The sequence below is a fragment of the Brachyistius frenatus genome, unplaced genomic scaffold (assembly GCF_029030835.1).
Source record: "Brachyistius frenatus isolate BFR_SWC_R1_liver_20210118 unplaced genomic scaffold, ASM2903083v1 Contig_227, whole genome shotgun sequence".
NCBI classification, from domain to species: Eukaryota; Metazoa; Chordata; class Actinopteri; family Embiotocidae; genus Brachyistius; species Brachyistius frenatus.
In genome coordinates, this window is record NW_027210826.1 from 335,165 (window position 1) to 357,667 (window position 22,503).

Here is a 22,503-nt window from a genome sequence, read left to right on the forward strand (position 1 = left end):
ATATTTTATATTTATATTTTTTATTTTATTGCTTTTCTATTATATTATTCTATTCTATTATTATTATTATTTTATTCTATTGTTTCTATTATTGCTCCTGTATGTATGCTGCTGTGGTGAAAAAATTTCCCCTCGGGGATTAATAAAGTATATATATACCTACCTACCTACCTACCTACCTACCTACCTACCTACCATTCTTTCAGTACATTTTTTTTTAGTCTGACAACTCTCATTGTCTGGCTTCCTCTGTACCTCCTGCCTGTTCCTCTCTTTGACTCCTCACTTGTCTCTCCTGCCAAATTCTATTTAAAATAATTTAGTGAGATTATGTACACGTTTATGTTTTCTTTCTAACCAAATTTTGGGTTTGAACTATAAAGATCTGTCACAAACAGCACAAACTTACAATATTTCTATTTTATGAAATATATATTTATAAAGAATATTTGTGTATGGTAATAAACTATAATACATAAAACTATATTAGGACTATAATTATTCTGGCTTTGTGTTGTTGTTATATTGAGCCTATACGTTCTACGCCCTGACCACTGCTACAAAACATGGTGTGTTGTTTCCTTGTTACATTAGGAAACAACAAAAAATAGTTTTGATTAAATGGCCACGCCCACTCGCGACTCGAATATGATAAAGCCTCCAAAAAGGCAAATTGCTTTTCGTAAGAATAAGAACGAGAAGAACAATTCCTTGAAAAACAATAGGGCTTTGCACCATTGGTGCTCGGGCCCTAATAATTAGTTTCACTATATCTAACACAAAGACACTGATGAGTTAAAGGGATCAGTCCTGATCCTGAAAGCAGGGTAGACTGGCTCAGTGAATGAGGTGCGGAAGGTATGAAGGTGGATTTGTTTGTCGGACGAGACACTGAAGAAGGACAGAGTGCCAGCCGGATGGTCCAGGTACACTCCCACTCTGTTGGTGGTGGGGTCACAGATGGATGCTTTTTGGTTGTTGTGCAGCACAGACCAACTCTTACTGGAGCACTGCATGCTCCAGGACTGGTCAGTCCTTCCAAGACAGGAGTCCTGGCCTTCCCCTCTCCTTCTGATTCCTCTGTAGGTCACTGCTATGTAAACCTGTCCTTCCCACTCCACCTCCCAGTAACAGCGGCCAGTCAGACCATCTGCACACATCAGCTGTTTCCAGTAGTCAAACCTCTCTGAATGATCAGGATATGGCTGCTTCTCTCGCCCCATCCTCACTTTTCTGTTGCTGTCAGACAGTATGAGGTTTCTGTGTGCTGTGTTTGGGTCCAGTGTGAGTTCACACGAATCTGATGGGAGAGACAAAAAGACACAATCAGTTTTTTGTATCTGACCAGTTCTCCTAATAGTTAATGATTTACAACACTTACTTTTAAACATGATTATGGTATTGTTTAGATTTTTGTCCAAAAATATTTTCAAAAGATTCTAAATAGATAGTAAATAAATAAGTGTAGTAAACGTGTCAAAAATGATTATCACTGAGAGCCCCTTTTTTCACTTACATGCATGGGACCAGTGAGCTGACTGTTAACACCTGAGATGCATTTTCACTTACAGACATGCGAAGAACATATTTTTTCAAACTTTCATGGTGATGTTTGGATTTTTTTTTTTAATCTAGTCCTGATTTCATTTGTCTAATACCGCTGTTTTTATGATCGAATAGCCTAAAAATGAATACCATTGTCATTACACCTAACTGTACTTTGTGTTAAGTGCTAATTTGTAAACAACTGCATGCTGCCAACAGTCAAACTAGAATACATTATATCTGCTACAGATCAGCATGTTAGCATTGTCACGGAGAGCATTACTGTGATTCAAAGTTTCAAAGGAAGCTCCTGGCCTTGTTTTTAGGAAATAAAATCACCAGAAAGACAGACTGGTAGAACTTTTCTCGGGTGAGGGAGGTGGAGGCAGCCAATTTAATGAAAAAAAAAAAAGGTATATACTAATGGAGATAGCTCTCAAACAGATCATTAGCTTGTGAACTAAAGGAGGTTCTGAAAGAGTATTTCAGCATTTTACTGAACGAAGAATTGCTGACAAATGCAGTGGGGAAGCTGAGGGGTTGCCTGTTGTGCAGTTTTGTAAAGGAATAAGATCCAGAAGTTTGTTGGAGCAGAAACCAATTAAGGGTCAAATGAGCTCAACATACATACAGGTAAGGAGCTCTTCGCCTGCTGATGTAAACAGCTGAAATCCTACATTTCAGATTGGTGGCTCTCACCAGCCGCATGCTTAACCACTCCTGGCCAAAACATTTTTCTCAATCATTGTTATATATATATATATATATAAAAAAAGAACATGCTTACACTTCTTTAGACCAGGTTTTATGAACTGTGATCCACCATGGTCCACCCTGGTACAAGAATAAAGATAAGTAAACATGCAATCCTAGTTCATCAAGAGAATCTACAAATCACATAGTGAGCGCTTTTATACGCATGCCGTTGTCTGATCATACCTGAGCGTGTCCAATCTCCACTCTGGATTCTTCAGTCCATCACAAAGCATGTTTACTTCATTCCCTCCTGGATTATTGTAGCTCAGATCCAACTCTTTCAGATGAGAGTGGTTGGATTTCAGAGCTGAGGCCAGGGAAAAACAGCCTTTCTTTGTGATAAGACAGCCTGACAGCCTAAACAAATAAAAATACACAGATTTTAGTTTCTTTGTTTTCAAACAACTTGGTTTTTCTTTTTTGTGGGAACAAACTTGTAAACAAGTGTTTCATGAAAAGCAAGGCTTGAAGGAGCAGTGTGGGATTCAGTAGCTTCTAGTGGTGAGGTTGCACATTGCAACCAACTTTACACCCTTTTCCACTGTACACAAATATACAGTGGCTGTAAAAACTCACAAAAAAATGTTAGAAGTTCTCTCCAGAGGCATCATTTGGTTTGTCCCTTCCGGGCCACTGTAAAAACATGGCAGTGCAACATGGCAGCCTCTGTGGAAAGGAACCCGGTCCATATGTAAATTGGAAGGGTTCATTCGAAGCTACTGAAAACACAACTATTCTTTCTGCATTTCAAGGATTTATACACTAATGGAAACATAAATATGAATATTCTACTCTATTTATGCCAGTAGATCCCTCTAAACTCCCCTTATTTTAAGTCCAAACCACAATTTGAAGGGCCAAGCCCTATTCAACTCCAGCTAACTCTTGTGCACCACTTTTACACTCATGTAGTTATTGTGCACTGTATTGCATGCGGATTTTTTTTTTCCCCTAAACCTCGGACGGCTTCACCTCTTCAACTTACTTCATGCATTACAGAAGATTGTTGGGATATGTACCAAGCAAAACCTGACAAAGAAAAGGGATTTGCAAATGACAATGGCTGCTTTATTTAATGGCAGGTCATCACACGTCTGCTCTCTCTGTAAGACCCACGGTTCCCTCCAAAAACACCCTGTGCCAGCCTCTGGTGATGACACATAATGATACTTTTGACATTGTATATGCTTCCTTTGTGCAATATCATTAAGAATCCCTGCATACATTTTCACTGCTATGCCGATGACACCCAGGTATATCTCTCAATAAAACAAATCAGTCAGTGAAACTTCAAGTTTGTCTTGAAGACATAAAGGCTTGGATGACCTGCACTTTTCCACTTCTAAGTTCAGTCAAAGATGAAGTTATGTTTTTAGTCCTAAGCACTTGAGGAACTCTCTCTATAACCCATATAGCTACTCTGGATTGTATTGCCTTGGCTTCCAGTAGAACTGTGAGGAACCCCGCAGTTGTTTTTGACCTGGATATATCCTTATAAGTCACGCACAAAGCAAGTCTCATGGACCAAAATTATAAACGTCCTGTCTCTGAGTGATGCTGGAAAAACTCGTCCATGCGTTTGTGACATCTAGGTTGAACTATCGTAATTCCTTTCTGTCATGATGTCCCACTAACTCTGAAAAGCCTAGTATCCCAGTTAAGCACGTTGCTCTCAGAGTGCAGGCTAACGTGTATTACCTTTGTTCAAAAAGTAGAATGGGAGGCAGAGCCTTCAGCTATCAGGCTCTTCTCCTGCAGAACAAGCTCCCTGTTGCAGGCGGGAGGCAAACAACCTCTCTACCATGACGATCCTCACCTAAGCTAAGATTAAAATGGTCATCTAGAAAACAAACGGAAGGGTCCTGACCTGAGAGTTTCCAGTGTGCACTGTGGACTCTTCAGTGCTTTACAGAGCAGCTTCACTCCTGAATCCTGCAGGTCATTGTTACTCAGATCCAGCTCTTTCAGACTGGAGGACTTGGAGGTGAGAACTGAGGCCAGAGCTTCAAAGCTTTTCTTTGAGAGGTTACAGCAACTCAGCCTAAAGACACAGTAGCAAGACATTAACAACAAATAGAGCGTTAAGGTTTTTTTTTAAAATATATTTAAGGGATGTAGCGTTTCTTTAACTTACACAGCTTTAGTGGAGACTTTGACAACTGGCAGCAGCTTCAGCAGAGCCTCCTCCGAAGCGCAGTATTTCTTAAGGTCAAACACGTCCAGCCTTTCTTCTGAAGTCAGCAAGATGAAGACCAGAGCTGACCATTGATTAGGAGACAGTTTACATGGGCAAACAAATCCGGATCTCAGGAAATCTTGGATCTTCTCGGTCAAAGAATAGTCCTTTAGCTCCATCAGACAGTGAAACAGATTGATGTTTTTCTCAGAACAGGAATCGTCACTAATCTTCATCTTGATGTGCTGCACTGTTTTCTCATTGGTCAACGAGCTGCTTCCTCTCCGTATCATCAGGCCTTTTAGGAGGGTCTGATTGGTCTCCAGTGAAAGACCCAGGAGAAAGCGGAGGAACAGGTCCAGGTGTCCATTTGGACTCTCTAAGGCCTTGTCTACGGCACTTTGGTAAAACGATGTTGGATCAGATCTGCCTCTGAACAGATTGGACCACAAGGAAGGTGGTTGTTCTTCTGACAGCAGATTGATATCAGAGTTGATGAACTTCAGATGGACATGAAGAGCAGCCAGGAACTCCTGAACACTGAGATGCACGAAGCAGAACACCTTGTTTTGGTACAGCCCGCTCTCCTTCTGAAAGATCTGTGTGAACACTCCTGAGTACACTGAGGCTGCTCTGATATCGATGCCACACTCTGTCAGGTCGGATTCATAGAAGAAGAGGTTGCCTTTCAGCAGCTGCTCAAAAGCGAGTTTTCCCAGAGACTCAATCATCTTCCTGGTCTCTGAACTCCAGGGTGCATCTGTCTCAGCTCCACCATCATACTTGATCGTCTTCATTTTGGACTGAACCACCAGGAAGAGGATGTACATCTCAGTCATGGTTTTGGGCGACTCTCCTCCGTCTTTGCTCTTCAACATGTCCTCCAGAACTGTAGCAGTGATCCAGCAGAAGATTGGGATGTGACACATGATGTGGATGCTTTGGAATGTCTTGATGTGAGAGATGATTGTGCTGGCCATTCCTTCATCTTTAAATCTCTTCCTGAAGTACTCCTCCTTCTGTGGGTCATTGAAACCTCTGACTTCTGTAACCATGTCAACACACTCAGGAGGGATCTGATTGGCTGCTGCCGGTCGTGTGGTTATCCAGAGGCGTGCGGAGGGAAGCAGATTTCCCTTGATGATGTTTGTCAGCAGTACATCCAGTGAGGTGGACTCTGTAACATCAGTTAGTATCTGGTTGCTGTGTAAATCCAGAGGAAGTCGACACTCGTCCAGACCATCAAAGATGATCAAAACCTGGAACTCTTCAAACCTGTACATTCCTGCTTCTTTGGTTTCAGGAAAAAAGTGATGAATAAGTTTCACCAAACTGAACTCTTTCTTTTTCAGCACATTCAGCTCTCTAAAAGAAAACGGAAATGTGAACTGAATGTCCTGGTTGGCTTTGTCTTCAGCCCAGTCCAGAACAAACTTCTGTGTTAAGACTGTTTTCCCGATGCCAGCCACTCCCTTCGTCATCACCGATCTGATTGGTTCATCTCTTCCAGGAGAAGGTTTGAAGATGTTTTCACATCTTACTGTTCTTTCTGGTCTGGCTGGTTTCCTGAATGCTCTTTCAATCTGTCTGATTTCATGTTCATTGTTGACCTCCGCATCCTCTCCTTCTGTTATGTACAGCTCTGTGTAGATCTGATTCAGAAGGGTTGGATCTCCTGCTTTAGAGATTCCCTCAAACACACACTGAAACCTATTCTTGAGACTAGATTTTAGTTTACGTTGACACATGGCTCCAATAGTTCCTAGGAAGTGAAAAATTACAAAATTGTATGAGATTAAACCTGTTTTATTACAGGTATAAAAATTTCCCAACTTTAAAACAACAATAGTCCATTTTGACTGTTAGGGAACAGAAAAATCATCAAAAATAGATACAGATACAAACCCAAACATATCAAAACTACTGTCTATGTACACATCCGGCAGAGAGCAGAATTAGCAATTATTTGGATTTTGTAATTATTTGACACAAAGGACTTTGACGTAAAATCTTTGGGGGCACAAAATCCCAAAATGCCGACAAAAAAATTGCCAGCAAAGATGAAAAATGTCTTGCGCTATTAGTCATCCTTACTGGCATTTTTAACAATCTGACTTGAGGGTAACAATGCATTGCTCTTAATTGTCTCTGACCAGCTCACCTCACTCCTCCTAAATTGTATTTTTTTTATCTGAAAATTGAGATGTGCAGTTTGATATGATGGGCAGGGTTTGATTGATTAAGTTAATTTATTCGCCTATGAGATCGAAGAATAAAATAACTTGAGTTATACAAATTTACAACTTCTGCAGTTTTTCCTCTGCTGCATCTACTTTATTAAAAGCCTCTTACTGTTCTGCAGAGAGTCAGCCAGCTCCTCGTGCTTCATACTCCTCATGACCTGCAGTGTGATATTCAGAAAAGACTGTCTGGTTCTCCTCCTCTGATCTTCCTCTTCACCATTAATCACGTCCTCACCTTGGCTTTCAAAGCCTTGTGAGCAATCTGCACTCAGAATTCTACGGAACATCTTCAGCTCGTTCTTCACAAAAGAAAAATGTTCTCCTCAAGAGCCTGTAATAAAAAATATGAATTTAAATTTTGTCTTGGAAACTCATCTCCATCTGCCGAAGACTACACATTTAATATTTTGATATCAATGACCACTCCTCTTCACCGGACAATGAATCATAATCATTAGCGTAATTAAAACAACAAAATATTGTGAATTTTTTTTTAAACTTTATTACAGTGATCCAAAGTGAAATACGCAGCATGTAATGTTCATACTGACGGATTGTAAATCCTTTTGCTACTTCAGGGAATATTGGTTTTATGCATAACTCTATGGTCTATGAAGAGAATATTAATTTCATTAGTGTCCGTCCTGTCAAAAAGGCTTCAGCTGAGATTAGTACATAAACAAGACACAGCTATACTTCATTTCAGGGGTGCTTTGAGACAAATGCCAATCATATTTATCAAATTGACAATTATATGTACGTGTGTTAACAATACAAGAATCAGCTTGGTTTTGTTCAAAGTTGAAAAAGTGTGCAACATTGTGTGTAGTTGTCCAACTAAGTGCTCTGCAGACTATAATTTCCTGTTTTATGTTGAAAGTTAATTTTGAAAAGAAAAACAGACTAACAGCCCACTGCTTTTGCCAGTCTTGGACCAGTGCATGTATTGTACACAGAAAGCAATTAGAAATTGATTACCTAAAAAACTCAACATAAATATTTTCCAAAAATCTTAAGTATTTCTTATATTTGTGTCGTATTTTGAGGTTTTACGAAAGTTTATACAGTTACTAACCAGAAATATGGAGTCCAGGTCTGTTGGACTGGAAATGTAAATCTCTGACGTTTTCTGGGGAAATCTGTGGAGAAAACATGATTCATTAGTGATGGATGACCTGACTGCTATACTGTATAATTTAACACAGCAATGAAAGTTGATTTATACAAAAGTTACTCTTGTGGGATGCACAGCTTGTTACGAGGAAACTGTCCTATCCTGCTATCATGCAAGTCTGACGGAAAAAAAAGGTTTGAAAAGAAATGGGAAGTTATGAAAACAACGCAATAGACTAGAAACGGTTCTGTTATTATGAAGATGCTAAGAAATGTTATAATTTTGTTGTTCCAATTTCTATGAAAATGAAGTTTCAGATGGAGCTGATTATGTTCAGTTGCATTATCTAGTTTTAAGATTTTTCATTTTTGACCACGTTTCTACTTTCGACATCTCTGGGTCAAAGTTTTAAAGATTTACAGGCGGGTGACAGCTACACTGAAGACAAAAAGTATTTGGAAACAGGTTTGTGATTACAAAAATAGAATGCAGACAGATTCATTTTGTCAGAAAAAAGTTTTGATTTACTTTGAAAATGAATCTTGCTGTTTAAAATTAAGAGGGTAATCCATCGATCTGTCGCTCTTCAAGGACTCACAGCTCGAGACAGGAGAGTCTGTTCTTTCCTGCTCAATCCTGAAACAAAACAGCCATTGACAACAATCAGATCAGATGGAAGTATGTTGAGGTCAGTTTTTGACAAGAAAGATGTGTCCATTCCAAGTTACCACACAAATCAAATTAGAAGAAAGTTACCCAGACTGACCACAATTTATGGATATTGTATCATTCACAGAGGTTATTTTAGGAGGTTTTCAGACTCCTAAATTTAAACGGCATACCATTGTTGGCTAAAAGTGAAATTAACTTGACATGCTGATGACCTGAGTTTTAATTCTAACCAATGTAATGGTTTTAACATCCATTACAAGAGCTTTACAGAGAGACAAGAGTATTCCCTTTCAAATCAAATTTGTGCTTAAAAAGCGTTGTGTTGATTTACTTTGAAAATGAATCTTGCTGTTTAAAAGCAACAGGGTAATCCATGGATCTGTCGCTCTTCAAGGACACACAGCTTGCTCCAGGAGAATCTGTTCTTTCCTGCTCAATCCTGAAAGAAAAGGAGCGTAAACAAAAGTCAGGTGAATGTTTGTGGAGCTCAGTGAATCTATACTATAATGAAAGAAATCTCTGTCTGTATGAATGTTTGTTTGTTCCTCGCATATCTGGACAATCGTTCATCCTTTCTGCATCACACTTGGTGGGTGTATTGCTGGATACCAGAGGATGTGTACTGTCAAATTTGGTGTAAGTTAGACATGCAACACATTTAATATTAATAAACTTGAATAAAAAAGCAAACCCTAAACGGGCCAACGGCAACATCGACAAAAGTCAGGCGGAAGTATGTTGAGGTCAGTTTTTGACAAGAAAGATGTGTCCATTACAAGTTACCACACAAACCAAATTAGAAGAAAGTTACCCGGACTGACCACAATTTATGGATATTGTATCGTTCACAGGGGTTATCTCAGGAGGTTTTCAGACTCCTAAGTTTAAACGGCATACCAGTGTTGGCTAAAAGTGAAATTAACTTGACATGCTGATGACCTGAGTTTTAATTCTAACCAATGTAATGTTTTTAACATCCATTACAAGAGCTTTACAGAGAGACAAGAGTATTCCCTTTCAAATCAAATTTGTGCTTAAAAAGCGTTGTGTTGATTTACTTTGAAAATGAATCTTGCTGTTTAAAAGCAACAGGGTAATCCATGGATCTGTCGCTCTTCAAGGACACACAGCTTGCTCCAGGAGAATCTGTTCTTTCCTGCTCAATCCTGAAAGAAAAGGAGCGTAAACAAAAGTCAGGTGAATGTTTGTGGAGCTCAGTGAATCTATACTATAATGAAAGAAATCTCTGTCTGTATGAATGTTTGTTTGTTCCTCGCATATCTGGACAATCGTTCATCCTTTCTGCATCACACTTGGTGGGTGTATTGCTGGATACCAGAGGATGTGTACTGTCAAATTTGGTGTAAGTTAGACATGCAACACATTTAATATTAATAAACTTGAATAAAAAAGCAAACCCTAAACGGGCCAACGGCAACATCGACAAAAGTCAGGCGGAAGTATGTTGAGGTCCGTTTTTGACAAGAAAGATGTGTCCGTTACAAGTTACCACACAAACCAAATTAGAAGAAAGTTACCCGGACTGACCACAATTTATGGATATTGTATCGTTCACAGGGGTTATCTCAGGAGGTTTTCAGACTCCTAAGTTTAAACAGCATACCAGTGTTGGCTAAAAGTGAAATTAACTTGACATGCTGATGACCTGAGTTTTAATTCTAACCAATGTAATGTTTTTAACATCCATTACAAGAGCTTTACAGAGAGACAAGAGTATTCCCTTTCAAATCAAATTTGTGCTTAAAAAGCGTTGTGTTGATTTACTTTGAAAATGAATCTTGCTGTTTAAAAGCAACAGGGTAATCCATGGATCTGTCGCTCTTCAAGGACACACAGCTTGCTCCAGGAGAATCTGTTCTTTCCTGCTCAATCCTGAAACAAACACAGCCATTGACAACAATCAGATGGAAGTATGTGGAGCTCAGTCTTTGACGAGGAAGATGTGCGTGTTACAAGTTAGCAAACCAGATTAGAAAAAGGTTACTCAGACTGTCGACAATTTACAGATATTGCAACGTTCACAGGTGCCATCTATGTGAATAGAATGCGCACTAAACAAAAGTTGCGTTAATTTACTTGGAACATGTATTGAATCGTATATATTTATTGCGTATATAGTTTGTGTGTATCTGTGTATTTATTCATTGGTCTTAATTTTTCTAAAAAATTCTATTTACCTATCTCACTTTACTGTATACTTATTTGTAATTTTTTCTTATTGTGTGCGCCTTTTTTCCCTAATTGTGTTTCTATGCTGTTGCGACGACTAAATTTCCCCACTATGGGATTAATAAAGTCTAAAGTCTAAGTCTAAGTCTGAATAGTGTGGGACAAATGCAGCCTGGAAAGCTCAAACAAACTCCACCTGTGAGGTAGAAGATGTATGTAGGCTGAGGTAAAATCCCAAGAAAATATCTTTAGCTACAGTCTCATAAAACCTGAAGTACTTTCTCCAAATCCTAACTTTTAGAACAAGTGATCATTTCTAGCCGAGCTCTGACAGGGATAGTAACAGATCCTCATCTTACCTCGCAGGTATGGTTTGGCTGTCATGTTCCTCAGACTGACAGTCATTCGAGGGCGGGACTCCCTCGTCTTTCTCCTCGGACTGACTCATGGTAGAATTTATACCTGAAGAAAAACAGACCCAACATGCTGTATTAGCTGGAAGAAGTCATTACAAGGCTGTTAAATCCTTCTGTGTTACTCTGCATCTGCACTGCACAGCAGTAAAATAGAAAGTGAAAGTTACTTTGCTCCAACCCTCCCAGATCTATATCTCCCTTCTTCTTTTTTTTTGCACTTCAGTCTATATATAGTCATGAAATGCATGTAAACGCCTGTTACAATAACATCCAGTGATTGTGACGTTCTGCCTTCGTCTACAGGAGGAAACAATGGCAGATAGATGTAGTTAGTTTTTCCCTGAGTCATGCGAGTCATTTGATCTGTTATCACACCTAAAAAAAACAGCAGAACATCAGTTTTTTTGGTCTTCAACCCTGACTGTGAAGTTCCGGATCATCTGATGCAGCGGAAGCTACAGAGCAGACCAGCTATGCATGTGGTCATCCTGTCATTTTTAGAGTAGCTGCAATCCACATTACTGCCATCCGCGGCTTAATAAATGTCACAATCCTGGATTCAGATAAGGACTCCTTCTATCCTGCATGTTTTTCGTTCCCATGTCTGATTGTGTGGGTCAGTCTTGTTCCTCTTATTCCGACACATTTCTCACGTGGTAACATCCTGCTTCCTGTAATTACTCCAGCTTCCTGTTTCTTCTTCTTTAAATTGTACAGGGCAAGGAATCTGTTTGTTTTCTTTAACACACCCATACAGTTTCATACTGACATTAGGGAACTTGAATGTCTAGTTTCTCCTGTTTTGTCTTCCTAGGCCCTAACTCAACACTGCCAGCTGTCGCACCTGGCAGTGTTGAGTTTTGTACAGTAAATGCTGAGTGATTTTTTTTATTTTTTTTATTAAATAACTATTAACTAGATCAGTTATTCTATTAAACATGTATACTATCTGACTATATAACTACAAAAGAGAGCAGTTACTTTATTAAACAGTTAAATTATTTAGCCCAAGTCAAAAAAAAAATGTAATCTCTCCCAAGGTGAAACCACATTCGGTACTTTCTGGTTCATCAAAAATAGATCTCTTCCACTGTGTAAAATGATCCTCCTCATCATCAGGATAGCTTTGTCTTCAAATATAAATAAGTAAGGAAAATATGTGTTGCCACTAATGTTTTTGTAAAATAATTTAGTGAGTTGAAAGCAGTGAAACACACGAGTCACGTGTCAGCAGTTTTCAGCATAGGTGCACTGTCATAGTCCTGTATTCATTAGATGACAAATAAAAAAGGAGACACATCCATGTATAAATAACATATGATCATGTGAAACCCTACTTGAGGCAGAAACACAATTTCCCGTGTGTTTCTTAAGGTGCAGCTTCACTTAAGTTTTTTTGGGACGATTCAGGTGCCGACGTTGGCGTTCACAGTTTGATTGTTCCTGGCCGTCAGAGCACAGCCAGCCCGCCGTCGCAGCAGCGGCTGGTGATCATGTTGCCGATCATTTTCCAACTTGAGGTGGAGTACGCCATGTAACCAAGATTAACCTCGATAAAACTTCTAAATTAAAGCTTAGTATAACGTTTAGAACTAATTCGCACAAAAGCGCAGGCCTTTGGCCCGTCTGGACCCCGTTCGGTGGAACGGAGCATAAACGACAGCTGCGCGTTCATCCGAGAGAAAGACGCACCATATGTTCGAAAAACAGAAGTCATGCGGTACCTCAGACATTAAATATGTGGTAAGACAGAAACAACAACGTATCCAACAATGTCAAGTATTCGTTACTTTACCTTTTTCATGTCGTGGCGTAATTTGCGCGGTTAGGGAGACAAACGGTGAAAGTGAAAGTAAAAAAAGGAGGAAATGGCGCATGTAAAAATAAAAGGGTCCTGAGCGGCTGCCTTTGAAAACCCGGGCTGTAGGTTATTTAAACATTCATAAAATGTGTTGGGGGAAAAAATGTCGAAACTAGGACCTGATTAGATGGAGACGCATATTCATGTGGATGTATCGGGTGAGATTATTTTTTTTTCAGGGCGATGTAAAACCTTATTTGGTAAATAAATCGACGTGGCTGCTGTTATGATCAGGAAATGGCTGAGTGTCGCTGAGCCTGTTCTCTAAAAGGAAGATAGAGTAAAAGTTTGTCAAATTTTGAGCTACATCCATAAAAAAAAACACAGGCACTCAATTAAAAACTGCAATTTAAAATTACTATTAAAACACTACCGAACAGTATTATTAAAAAAAATATATTTTTTAAAAACACTAAATACAGCATGTCTTTCTAGACTATACAAGTTCCAAAAACTTCATTTTGTAAATATTAATTTGGAAGAATTTGCCTCACTCGCCCTATAGGTTATATAATCAGATATTATATTTACTTCGTAATTAAAGGGTTGTGACAACTTGAGCCATCAAAACATTTGAATATGCATACCCTATGCATACCCTATAACCAATAACACTGTTGACTGTGTTTCTTGGTTGTTTGTATATAATATATATAGTGTTGTATCTCAAATTGTTTTCCCCAATTGTTTTCCCCGAGTCCGTTGATAGAAGCAGTCTTTAGGCATTTACCGGTCTTAGTTGATTTTTATTAAGCGTAGTTTACAAGATATCTTGCATAGCATACAAGACATCTTGGAGAGCCCAACATCAACCTGAGGTCTCTTTGTTTGGATTCTCACTTCCCCCTTTCCGGCACATACACTTATACTATAGGAAGAGGCGTTACCTACGTTGTGGCGGGAACATTTGCATAGTATGTTTGTCTCAGCACTTTTCCACTGTCCTCCGTTTGAACCACATCCCCCTTTTGATCTGATAGTGAGTTGCACCCTACTGTGACCCCGACGTGATAAGTTCCTGCATAAGCAATGTGTTCTACAATGCTTACAGTCAGTATGTATTTTGTGCTTCTGTGCTAGGATATGTTTACAACAATACAACACATATATATATATATATATATATATATCATATCATATTACTTACATATAGGTCGTACCATCACTACCAATCTTAAGGTGTAGACAAAAGGCTGTGTATGTAAATGTGAGTGATACTGCTTGGCCAAACCAAAAGGTCACAGTAGAAGGTCTGCAACCTGTGGGGTCACATACAGCTGTTCTTTGAGGCATTATCAGACGGCTGTCTGGAGGACTCCAGGGGGTGAAGGAAGACAACCCCCACCTCCACCAACCAACAAAGAATACATCAATATACATGACTTTTAGGTGGAAGACAACCAAAATTATATTGTATTAGCGTACAACATATGAGCCCTCATATGCACTAAGCAGATCTATATTCCACAATAGATATATACTGTACTGTATATACTGTGCATTTTATATTTTATATTTATATTTTATAGTTTTTACTGCTATTTTACTGCTATTTTATTGCTTTTCTATTGTTCTATTACTATCTATTGCTTCTGTATGCTGCTGTAGCGAAAAAATTTCCCCTCGGGGATTAATAAAGTATATACCTACCTACCTACCTACCCTACCTACCTACCTACCCTTAACATAACACAGTGGGCTAAAACAAGACTGTAACTGTTTTTAGCTTATTTTTTTTGCCATGAAGCCATATCTCTAATTATGTATTTGATTGCAACTAATTTCACAAAACATTTCAAAAATAATTTACTAGTTTACACATTCACAGTCCCAACTACATACAAATAACAAACTGGAACAAATCAAATTGTAAATTTGGGGATCAAAACTTAACAAAACACAGAGTGATTCATGTAGATGCACCAAAGACTTTTTTTTTTAAACTGTAATTTTAATCAAATACTTGTATTTGAATAATTCCTCATTCATGTTTTATCAGACATAAACACACAAATACTAAAACTACTGACGAGAGATATAGAAGTAAATTATTAGTAAATTCTGTTTGTTTATTCTTTTCAAACAGAAAAGTTTCAGGCATACGCTGGTCATCAGTCCTACACATGGCTAACATGGTTACTGTTGTGGTAAAAGGCTATAGATGTACAAGTCATAATAAAAACCTCCAGTATACAAGCACTCGAGTGTTCGACATTGGTACAGACTGAGGTTACGATATTCTTATTAGCTTGTTAAAATATACATTACTGAATAGTTCCTGGTGAAATGGAATGTGAGAGTGACATTTTGATGAAACAATGATTAAACACACACAGGAAGAACATGCAGTTAGTACGAGAAAATGGCCAGTGCGTCCCGTTCGTTTAGTCTTGTCCTCTTCATATGCTCATGGTGACTTGAATAAACTGGGGGAGACAGAGATCACACGTCCACTGTTACTGTAAGGTCCCAAAAACAAAGTAATAAACTCTTGGGATAAATATTTGTCCAGTTATTTTTGAAACGTTCTAATTCACTACATCTTATACATCTAGGAGTCATTTATTTGCACACTGAAGAATGAAACGGAGGCATTCAAAGCGATTTTTGCCTGCGAGGTAATAAATTCATCACTTCTCCGTTACGGATAATGTCAGAAAGTACCGCCAGTACAAATTTGACAATGTAACTTTATTTTTTTTTTTTTTTTTTTTTAAAGCAACATCAAGGTTTATAAAATTAAAAAAAGTGACATTGCAGAAAGAAAACTTACATCATCGTACTGAAATGTGGCATTGCCGCAATGGCTCGTGTCCCTCCTTCGGAACTGATCTAAAAACACACACACATTAAAAACTTGATTTTTAACAACCACTTTATTATTTGTGCGGCTGTGATTAAAGCTTGGGGCTGTGAGTGTCTGTCTGTTTGCATTGAGAGTGACACTCTGTAAAGTTTGATCACAAGATGAAGGCTTAAGTAGCTTTCATAATCTCTTGTCTTTAATTTAACCAAAACAAATGTTTAATTCTAACAATAATCCTGAACTGAAGTGTAAAAAAGGTCTTTTGTCAAAAAGATATGCTGCTAGTGGAAAAGCTCAACAGGTGACCAATGAGGAAAGCGCAAACTCATCAAACAAGCTGAATCAGATGATTTATCCACTAAAAAAAAAAAAAAAAAGCTCTCAATGCTCTCAGTATGTTGCTCAGCTGCAGGTATGTATTTAGCAAATTCATTTTTATTTTATTTTTTAAACACTTTTATTTCGATTTCCTTGATCCACTCACCAGTCAGGGCTCGGAGTCTCACGCAACAGCTCACGAACTCATCAAAGGGGATGCTGCCGTTCATGCTGTAGCGCTTCATGATGCAGTTCATGGCCTGAGGGCTCAGGTTGTAACCTGCATGAACAAGGACATTATGTAATAAAGAACATTTATACTTCAGAATCAAAGCATTTACCAAACATCTGCTTCAGAATTTCTGTCAGTCAGAAGATAAAAGATAAATTAATTTCATTACTCTAAAAACCATGACATTTTATGCATGTTTGCTGACTTTTTTTTTTTTTTAATTTGTATATTTCAAATTTTAGACTTTTAGATACTGTTTAATTAATTAGTTTAATCAAATAAATAGTTTTATGTTAGACTGGCAAGATTTTGGAGAAACTAGAAGTGAGTACATACAAAAATTAAATACAAATAAATTAGATGTCTGTCAGTTTTTGAAATCTGTCTTTAAACAATGTCAGGTGCCTACAAGATCATTAAAAACAGGTAATTGTTCCTCATCTTTAAGCTGGCTGGGACCAGTACAAAAAGGAGAAACGGTGACAGCAAGCAAAACCTGTTGCAATGTTCAAATGGGCACCTCACTATCGTAAAAGTTGAATTTGCCCGTACCCATGGAGACGATGGCCTGCTGCAGCTCATGGCCCTCGACCATCCCACTGCGGTCGTGGTCGTAGGATGCGAAGGTCGTCTTCCAGCCGGTCAGAGCCTGCCACAGATCCTTGAACTCGTTGAAGCCCATGGTGCAGGACATGTCCCTCTGAGACAGCACTAGCAGTCAAGGACCCTTCACACGCCTCTCTTAGTTATTGTTCCCTTCACAAAGCTTTTCTCCCTAATGTCATCCAATGCTCATGTTTCTCTAGATCTCTCGATGTCCGTCTGTACTCGCTGAAAACCCTCGTGCTCGATGGGAAGCTCAACAAGACAGCAGCTATAGTGTGTCATGATTTCTCATAGCGTACAAACAATATACAGTGCTGTCAATATCATAGTAAACTCCTACTTCTATAATTACTTTTACAATGAATGTTACTGTTTTGTCAATATCAAACGAAGACTTTTGTCAATTCAACTCAACAAGAAGGAAGCAAAATGTTGTGAAGATTTCTCCCCACTGTCCGAAAGTTACACTTTGGCGCCATATAAATAAAACTGAATTGAATTGAACTACATTGTGGAACATTTGCGTCAATTCATAGCGCCAACAAAAATGAAGCAAAGTAAATATGCATATTAACATACTGGAGAATATTGAATTTGATCTCTTTTCCAGTGTGGCCAAACGTTTGCGGACAATTCCGTCAACGTGCATTTGTGTACTTTAGGTCGACGTCTTAAATGGACCCTTTATGTCGACATGCTACAGCACACAATGATACTCAACACCGCAGTCCGCTTCCGACTTCCAACAGTTTGTGTTTCGCCCTTTCCTCTTTCAACATAACTGGCCCGCAGCCCTGACGACACTTCCGTCCAACACCGCGAAGATTGTGGTCTAGTTTATTTATAGGTTGTAGCAGGTGAGAATGTTTCTGTGGTCTGCGATCTTTCTTTGTTCATGACTGACAGCGATAACGTTATAAAAAGAGGCACCTCGAATATAAAAGAAGTGATAGCAGCAGGAGCTTGATGATTTACCTTCCCGCTGCTGCCGGTTTCGCAACGGACAAACTGACCTGCGAAACTGACGCTTCAGAGATGAAGTTCACGAAGTGTCATTAAAAACTTCCATCATGCGAATTCAACTGCAAAACCTTCCGAGTGAATGATCAGCTGACGGGCGAAGGATACATCCAGCATGTTGATCATCAGTCTGCAAGTGTCCATGCTGAAGGCTGTGGAAGGAAGCACAGATTGTAAACACATGAGCGAAGACCACGTCCCGACTCACGTGGGCAAATCTACGCAAAAAACATTTGCACATTAAACATTTAGTGGTTGGGAAAACGTTGCATTATCCAAAACAATGAGACCACCATTGTTGACGGGCATGACGGCGCAGTATTAATAGTGATTTTATCCTGGTGCAAGACAGCTTCGCAACTTATTTATCACACCAAATATGTCTGTTGACATTCAAACTTTCACAGTGTGAAATTTGAGGGCTGCGTGCAGGCAAGAGACCGGATCAGTGGGCCGAACAACTTACTGCATTTTGTATAGATTTTTAGAGCAACACATATTTAAAGCAGAACAGAAAGAAAAAGTTAAACGTGAGATTTTGTCTGGAACCCTTTTTTTTTTGTTGTTGTTGTTGTTCTTTTGGGGCTATTTAAAAAAATTAAAAAAAATTGCACAAAAGGAGGGACATTAAAAGAAGGAAATTTGTGAATGCGGACTATCATCTGTTGCTCCTACGTTGGTAAGAGCCGGAGATGCCGGACTGCGTGAGGCAGCGCTGCAGCTCGTCTGCTGAGATCTGTCCATCCTGCCAGAGTTAGAGAACACAGAAAGAAGGAAAAGACACCAATACAGTCAGCTGTTGCACAAAAGATTCGAGAAGCATCAACGCTGCCCATATTGAGTTCACAAAATTGGAGCGTGTTTTATATCGGGCTCGATGACACAGATGTGATTTTATGCTTCAATGTCTGTGCGGGTGTCCTACCTGTCCAGCAACCGCCGAGAAATACCCGTAGAGAGGATCTTGTTGCTGCTGCTGAGAGTCCCGAAAGAGAGAAATGTTAAGTCTGTAAGATGGATATCTCTATGATTTTATATTTGATGTGCTGTTTGTTACTGAGCTGCAGTGGTCTCTACGGCCTGCTTTGAAAACTACTAACAAAACCTCAACATCACTGAAAGCTGACAGGAAATGAACCAGACTTTGACTGCAGCGCTTCTTTTTTTTTTTCTCACTTAATTGAAATATATGAGATAACTCCACATATTTACCGGATCATTTCAGACAGAAACTTTTAGATAATACAGCCTGGTGCATTTTTTTTGGGGGGGGGGGGGGGTGGAGGGGCGCACGAACCACAACATTTCAGTCAACCCCACCAACTTCCGCACTGTTTGGAGAGGACGTCTGTCCCGAGACGGTGTCCGGCGGACATGCTTCCAGGTTTTAACCCGACATTTCATCTTATTTGAACTGTTTCTTACCATTCCTGGGAATCCGCCGGGGGCTCCACCGTATCCGGGAAATGCCATTTTTTTTTAAATTTCTGTTTACAAAAAAAAAATAAAAAAAATAAAACGAGGAATTTTAATCGAAATGTTACGCCCTCCTTAAACTGAGACGTGCGCAAACGCCAAAACACAGTAAAAGCTGGGTTTGTAAAGTGCTGCAAAATAGCTTGAAGCCCTTAGATGCGTGTAAAGATGATTTAAATAGGGAAAGAAAGGTTGCAGAAAAAGGGGAGAGAACAGGTAAATGGTACCTTTAGGATGAGTGTTCAAAGTCCTGTTTCCTCACTAGGACCCAGCCCAGAACATTCTGATTGGCGGTGAGTACCCATGTGACTTCTAATCCAGCAATCGGATCAGAGCACGGGCAGCAAAAAACATACGAGTGGTACCACGAAAAAACGTAAATGAATCACTGCAATAAAACATTGTGAGCGATTCGTTTCATGAACTTTGAAAATATTGGTGGATTAGGAAGATTTATTAAAAAAAAAAAAAAAAAAAAAAAAAAAAACTGTCATGTCTGATGACGCACTGTTGTAACACTCCAGATGAGCATTAAATAATAAAATAGTCATGCACCACCAACTTCAATTGAAGTCCAGTAAGTTTTATTTAAATACCCCAAAATTACAAATAGTTAAGGGTTTTAGCGTCTTAAAGAATGCCCACTATTCTTAATTTTCCGTTTAGTCACAGTTTTACTGACCCATATAATACCACGCAGATCTTCGAATATGTTTTCTACATGTGTTTTCTACAGACACAGCAGCCATTTGTCTCTATTAAGAGTATTCAACTCAACTTGCAGACATTATACTGCTTCAGAAATGTTTAACAAAAGTAAAATCGCTCATGATGAACCAAATGTTATCTGTTTCATTTTAAGTGATGACTGAGTTCAAACTAGAAATAGTTCTCTTAAAGTTGATTTTTTTTTTCTTTCTTTTTTTTTTTTAGCTGTTGCTCAACATATGTAATTCAGTGGTAGAAGTGAGAAAAACACAGGAGCAATCCTTTAATGGAAGGCATTACATCAGTGGCTGACACAAGCTGCCCAATCAGCATGCTCTCTCAAGTGACACATGCAGTCAGTCCTTCTGTGTCCAACTCCAGTCCGGAGAAAACCCAGTCAGAGGCTCCATCTGAGACAGAACTGAGAGGAAGAAGTTCAGGATTGTGTCCTTCCTCACAACATACACTCGTCAAGGGCGCTGAAAATCGCCAAGTTTGTGCTGGGATGTACAGACTGAACCCTGACTGTTGGGTTTGGTCGCCCAGACCTCCTCTTTGTCTCCATGCTCAACATTCAGGGAGCCATGCTACAGTTGAGCTGAGCCACCAAGAGGAAGAGGAGGAGGAGGAAGAGGCAGGAGAACTTCTTTCTGTGTGCTGCTACACTTCAGGTATGTTCAAGATAAGATAGAGATGGAGAGATAGATAGATAGATAGATAGATAGATAGATAGATAGATAGATAGATAGATAGATAGATAGATAGATAGATAGATAGATAGATAGATAGATAGATAGATAGATAGATAGATAGATAGATAGATAGATAGATAGATAGATAGATAGATAGATAGATAGATAGATAGATAGATAGATAGATAGATAGATAGATAGATAGAAGATAGATAGATAGATAGATGAAGATAGATAGATAGATAGATAGATAGATAGATAGATAGATAGATAGATAGATAGATAGATAGATAGATAGATAGATAGATAGATAGATAGATAGATAGATAGATAGATAGATAGATAGATAGATAGATAGATAGATAGATAGATAGATAGATAGATAGATAGATAGATAGATAGATAGATAGATAGATAGATAGATAGATAGATAGATAGATAGATAGATAGATAGATAGATAGATAGATAGATAGATAGATAGATACTTTATTGATCCCGCAAGGAGAATTTATTTTGTTACAGCAGCATGGAAGATATGGCAAAAGCAATACAAATTACAAAATAAACATAGAGGTAGTAAAGGTATAATAATTTTTTTTTAAATGCAGTATATACAAATAAAATAGAATAAGATAAAACAAAACAAAAAATACAAATGATACAAAGCAATAGGTCAGATACAACCTAAAGAAAAACATCCTCCATTATTGGCATATTCTGTGTTTTCATTTTAACGTGAGATAAAACAAAACTTTGTTTTTATTTATCTCAAACGACATCTGCCTGTACACAGTAAAATATACACAACATGCATAGAAAAATAAATAGAAAAATAATGCAGAGCTCAACAGAAAAGTGTAAATGTATGTAACAATTAACGTGTTAAAAAACAACAACTGACCAACTGTCATGTCTGTGCACAACAATTTACCATATATTTTTCTCTGATGTTGTTCATTCCAATTGGTACATTTTATGTCCTACTCATCACTGTGTACGATATATATATTTTTTTTAAATAGCCCCTCTCTAGTAACAAGAGGAGAGCTATACATTATGTTTCATGTCAATAAATGTCTCTTTAGCTGCTTTATTATTATTATTATGTACTGTATATCACATTCCTTCTGAAATTTCAAGATCCCACTGTTTACAAACTCATGACACCCGACTAGTCCTTAATACATATCTTGGGAAGACTGCTTTCCCTCACTTTGCACCACAGGAATGGTATGAATTGCAAAAATTCCCAATCATTACTGACTTTAATTGTTTGTTCATTTTTATTGTCCTGTCTTTTAAACCTGGACATATATATGTGAGAGCTACTGGAATCCTTGGAACACTTTAGATATGTCAACAATAGCTCCTCGTTGTGTTGGTATCCTTACGTGGGTGTTTTTACCCTGAAAACTCACACATTCCCTGCTATGAGAGCAAGTGTCCTATGTGTTTGTGTGTTTGTGTGCATGTGTGCATGTGTGTGTGTATACGTGACTACATTTTGGTCCAAACACAGCAGGTTTGGCAGCAGATACAGGAAACAGACGGATCAAACATATGATTCAGCCATGACATGCAACTCTAAGCCAACCCTCCGCATTATCTAACCTTACCTGATCGGGATGTGCTGCAGTGCAGTATAACGCAGCGTTTACAGAATTTATACTT

The 22,503-nt window shown here is 38.6% G+C and overlaps 2 protein-coding genes across 2 annotated transcripts; both read right to left on the reverse strand.

The window, feature by feature from the left end:
* Nucleotides 1-628: 628 nt before the first annotated feature.
* On the reverse strand, nt 629-13,193 carry LOC138633596 (NLR family CARD domain-containing protein 3-like). The gene is given in 16 exon segments (XM_069719942.1): nt 629-1,300; nt 2,333-2,379; nt 2,485-2,658; nt 4,169-4,342; nt 4,436-6,239; nt 6,830-7,030; nt 7,033-7,051; nt 7,796-7,859; nt 8,363-8,470; nt 8,838-8,945; nt 9,057-9,128; nt 9,565-9,672; nt 9,784-9,855; nt 10,292-10,399; nt 11,056-11,158; nt 12,908-13,193. Coding segments are annotated over 16 exon segments (3,771 nt in total). The 5' UTR covers nt 12,990-13,193; the 3' UTR covers nt 629-773.
* A 1,578-nt stretch (nt 13,194-14,771) lies between these two features.
* Nucleotides 14,772-19,703, reverse strand: sri (sorcin). Its single transcript, XM_069719944.1, has 8 exons — nt 19,381-19,703; nt 18,881-18,931; nt 18,631-18,700; nt 18,064-18,107; nt 16,882-17,029; nt 16,264-16,377; nt 15,747-15,805; nt 14,772-15,399 (listed from the first exon to the last, which is right to left on the reverse strand). The coding sequence occupies exons 1-8, from the start codon at nt 19,426-19,428 to the stop codon at nt 15,373-15,375; spliced, it is 561 nt and encodes a 186-aa protein (XP_069576045.1). The 5' UTR covers nt 19,429-19,703; the 3' UTR covers nt 14,772-15,372.
* Nucleotides 19,704-22,503: the final 2,800 nt, after the last annotated feature.

Bases quoted from the DNA above. Each gene is read 5' to 3' on its own strand.
- sri (XM_069719944.1), bottom strand. From the start codon at position 19,428: ATGGCATTTCCCGGATACGGTGGAGCCCCCGGCGGATTCCCAGGAATG. The intron at 18,108-18,630 runs GTAGGAGCAACA...TTCCTTCCACAG, and splicing joins CATCTCCGGCTCTTACCAAC to CCTTCAGCATGGACACTTGC. The intron at 15,806-16,263 runs GTGAGTGGATCA...GTGTGTTTTTAG, and splicing joins GAGACTCCGAGCCCTGACTG to ATCAGTTCCGAAGGAGGGAC.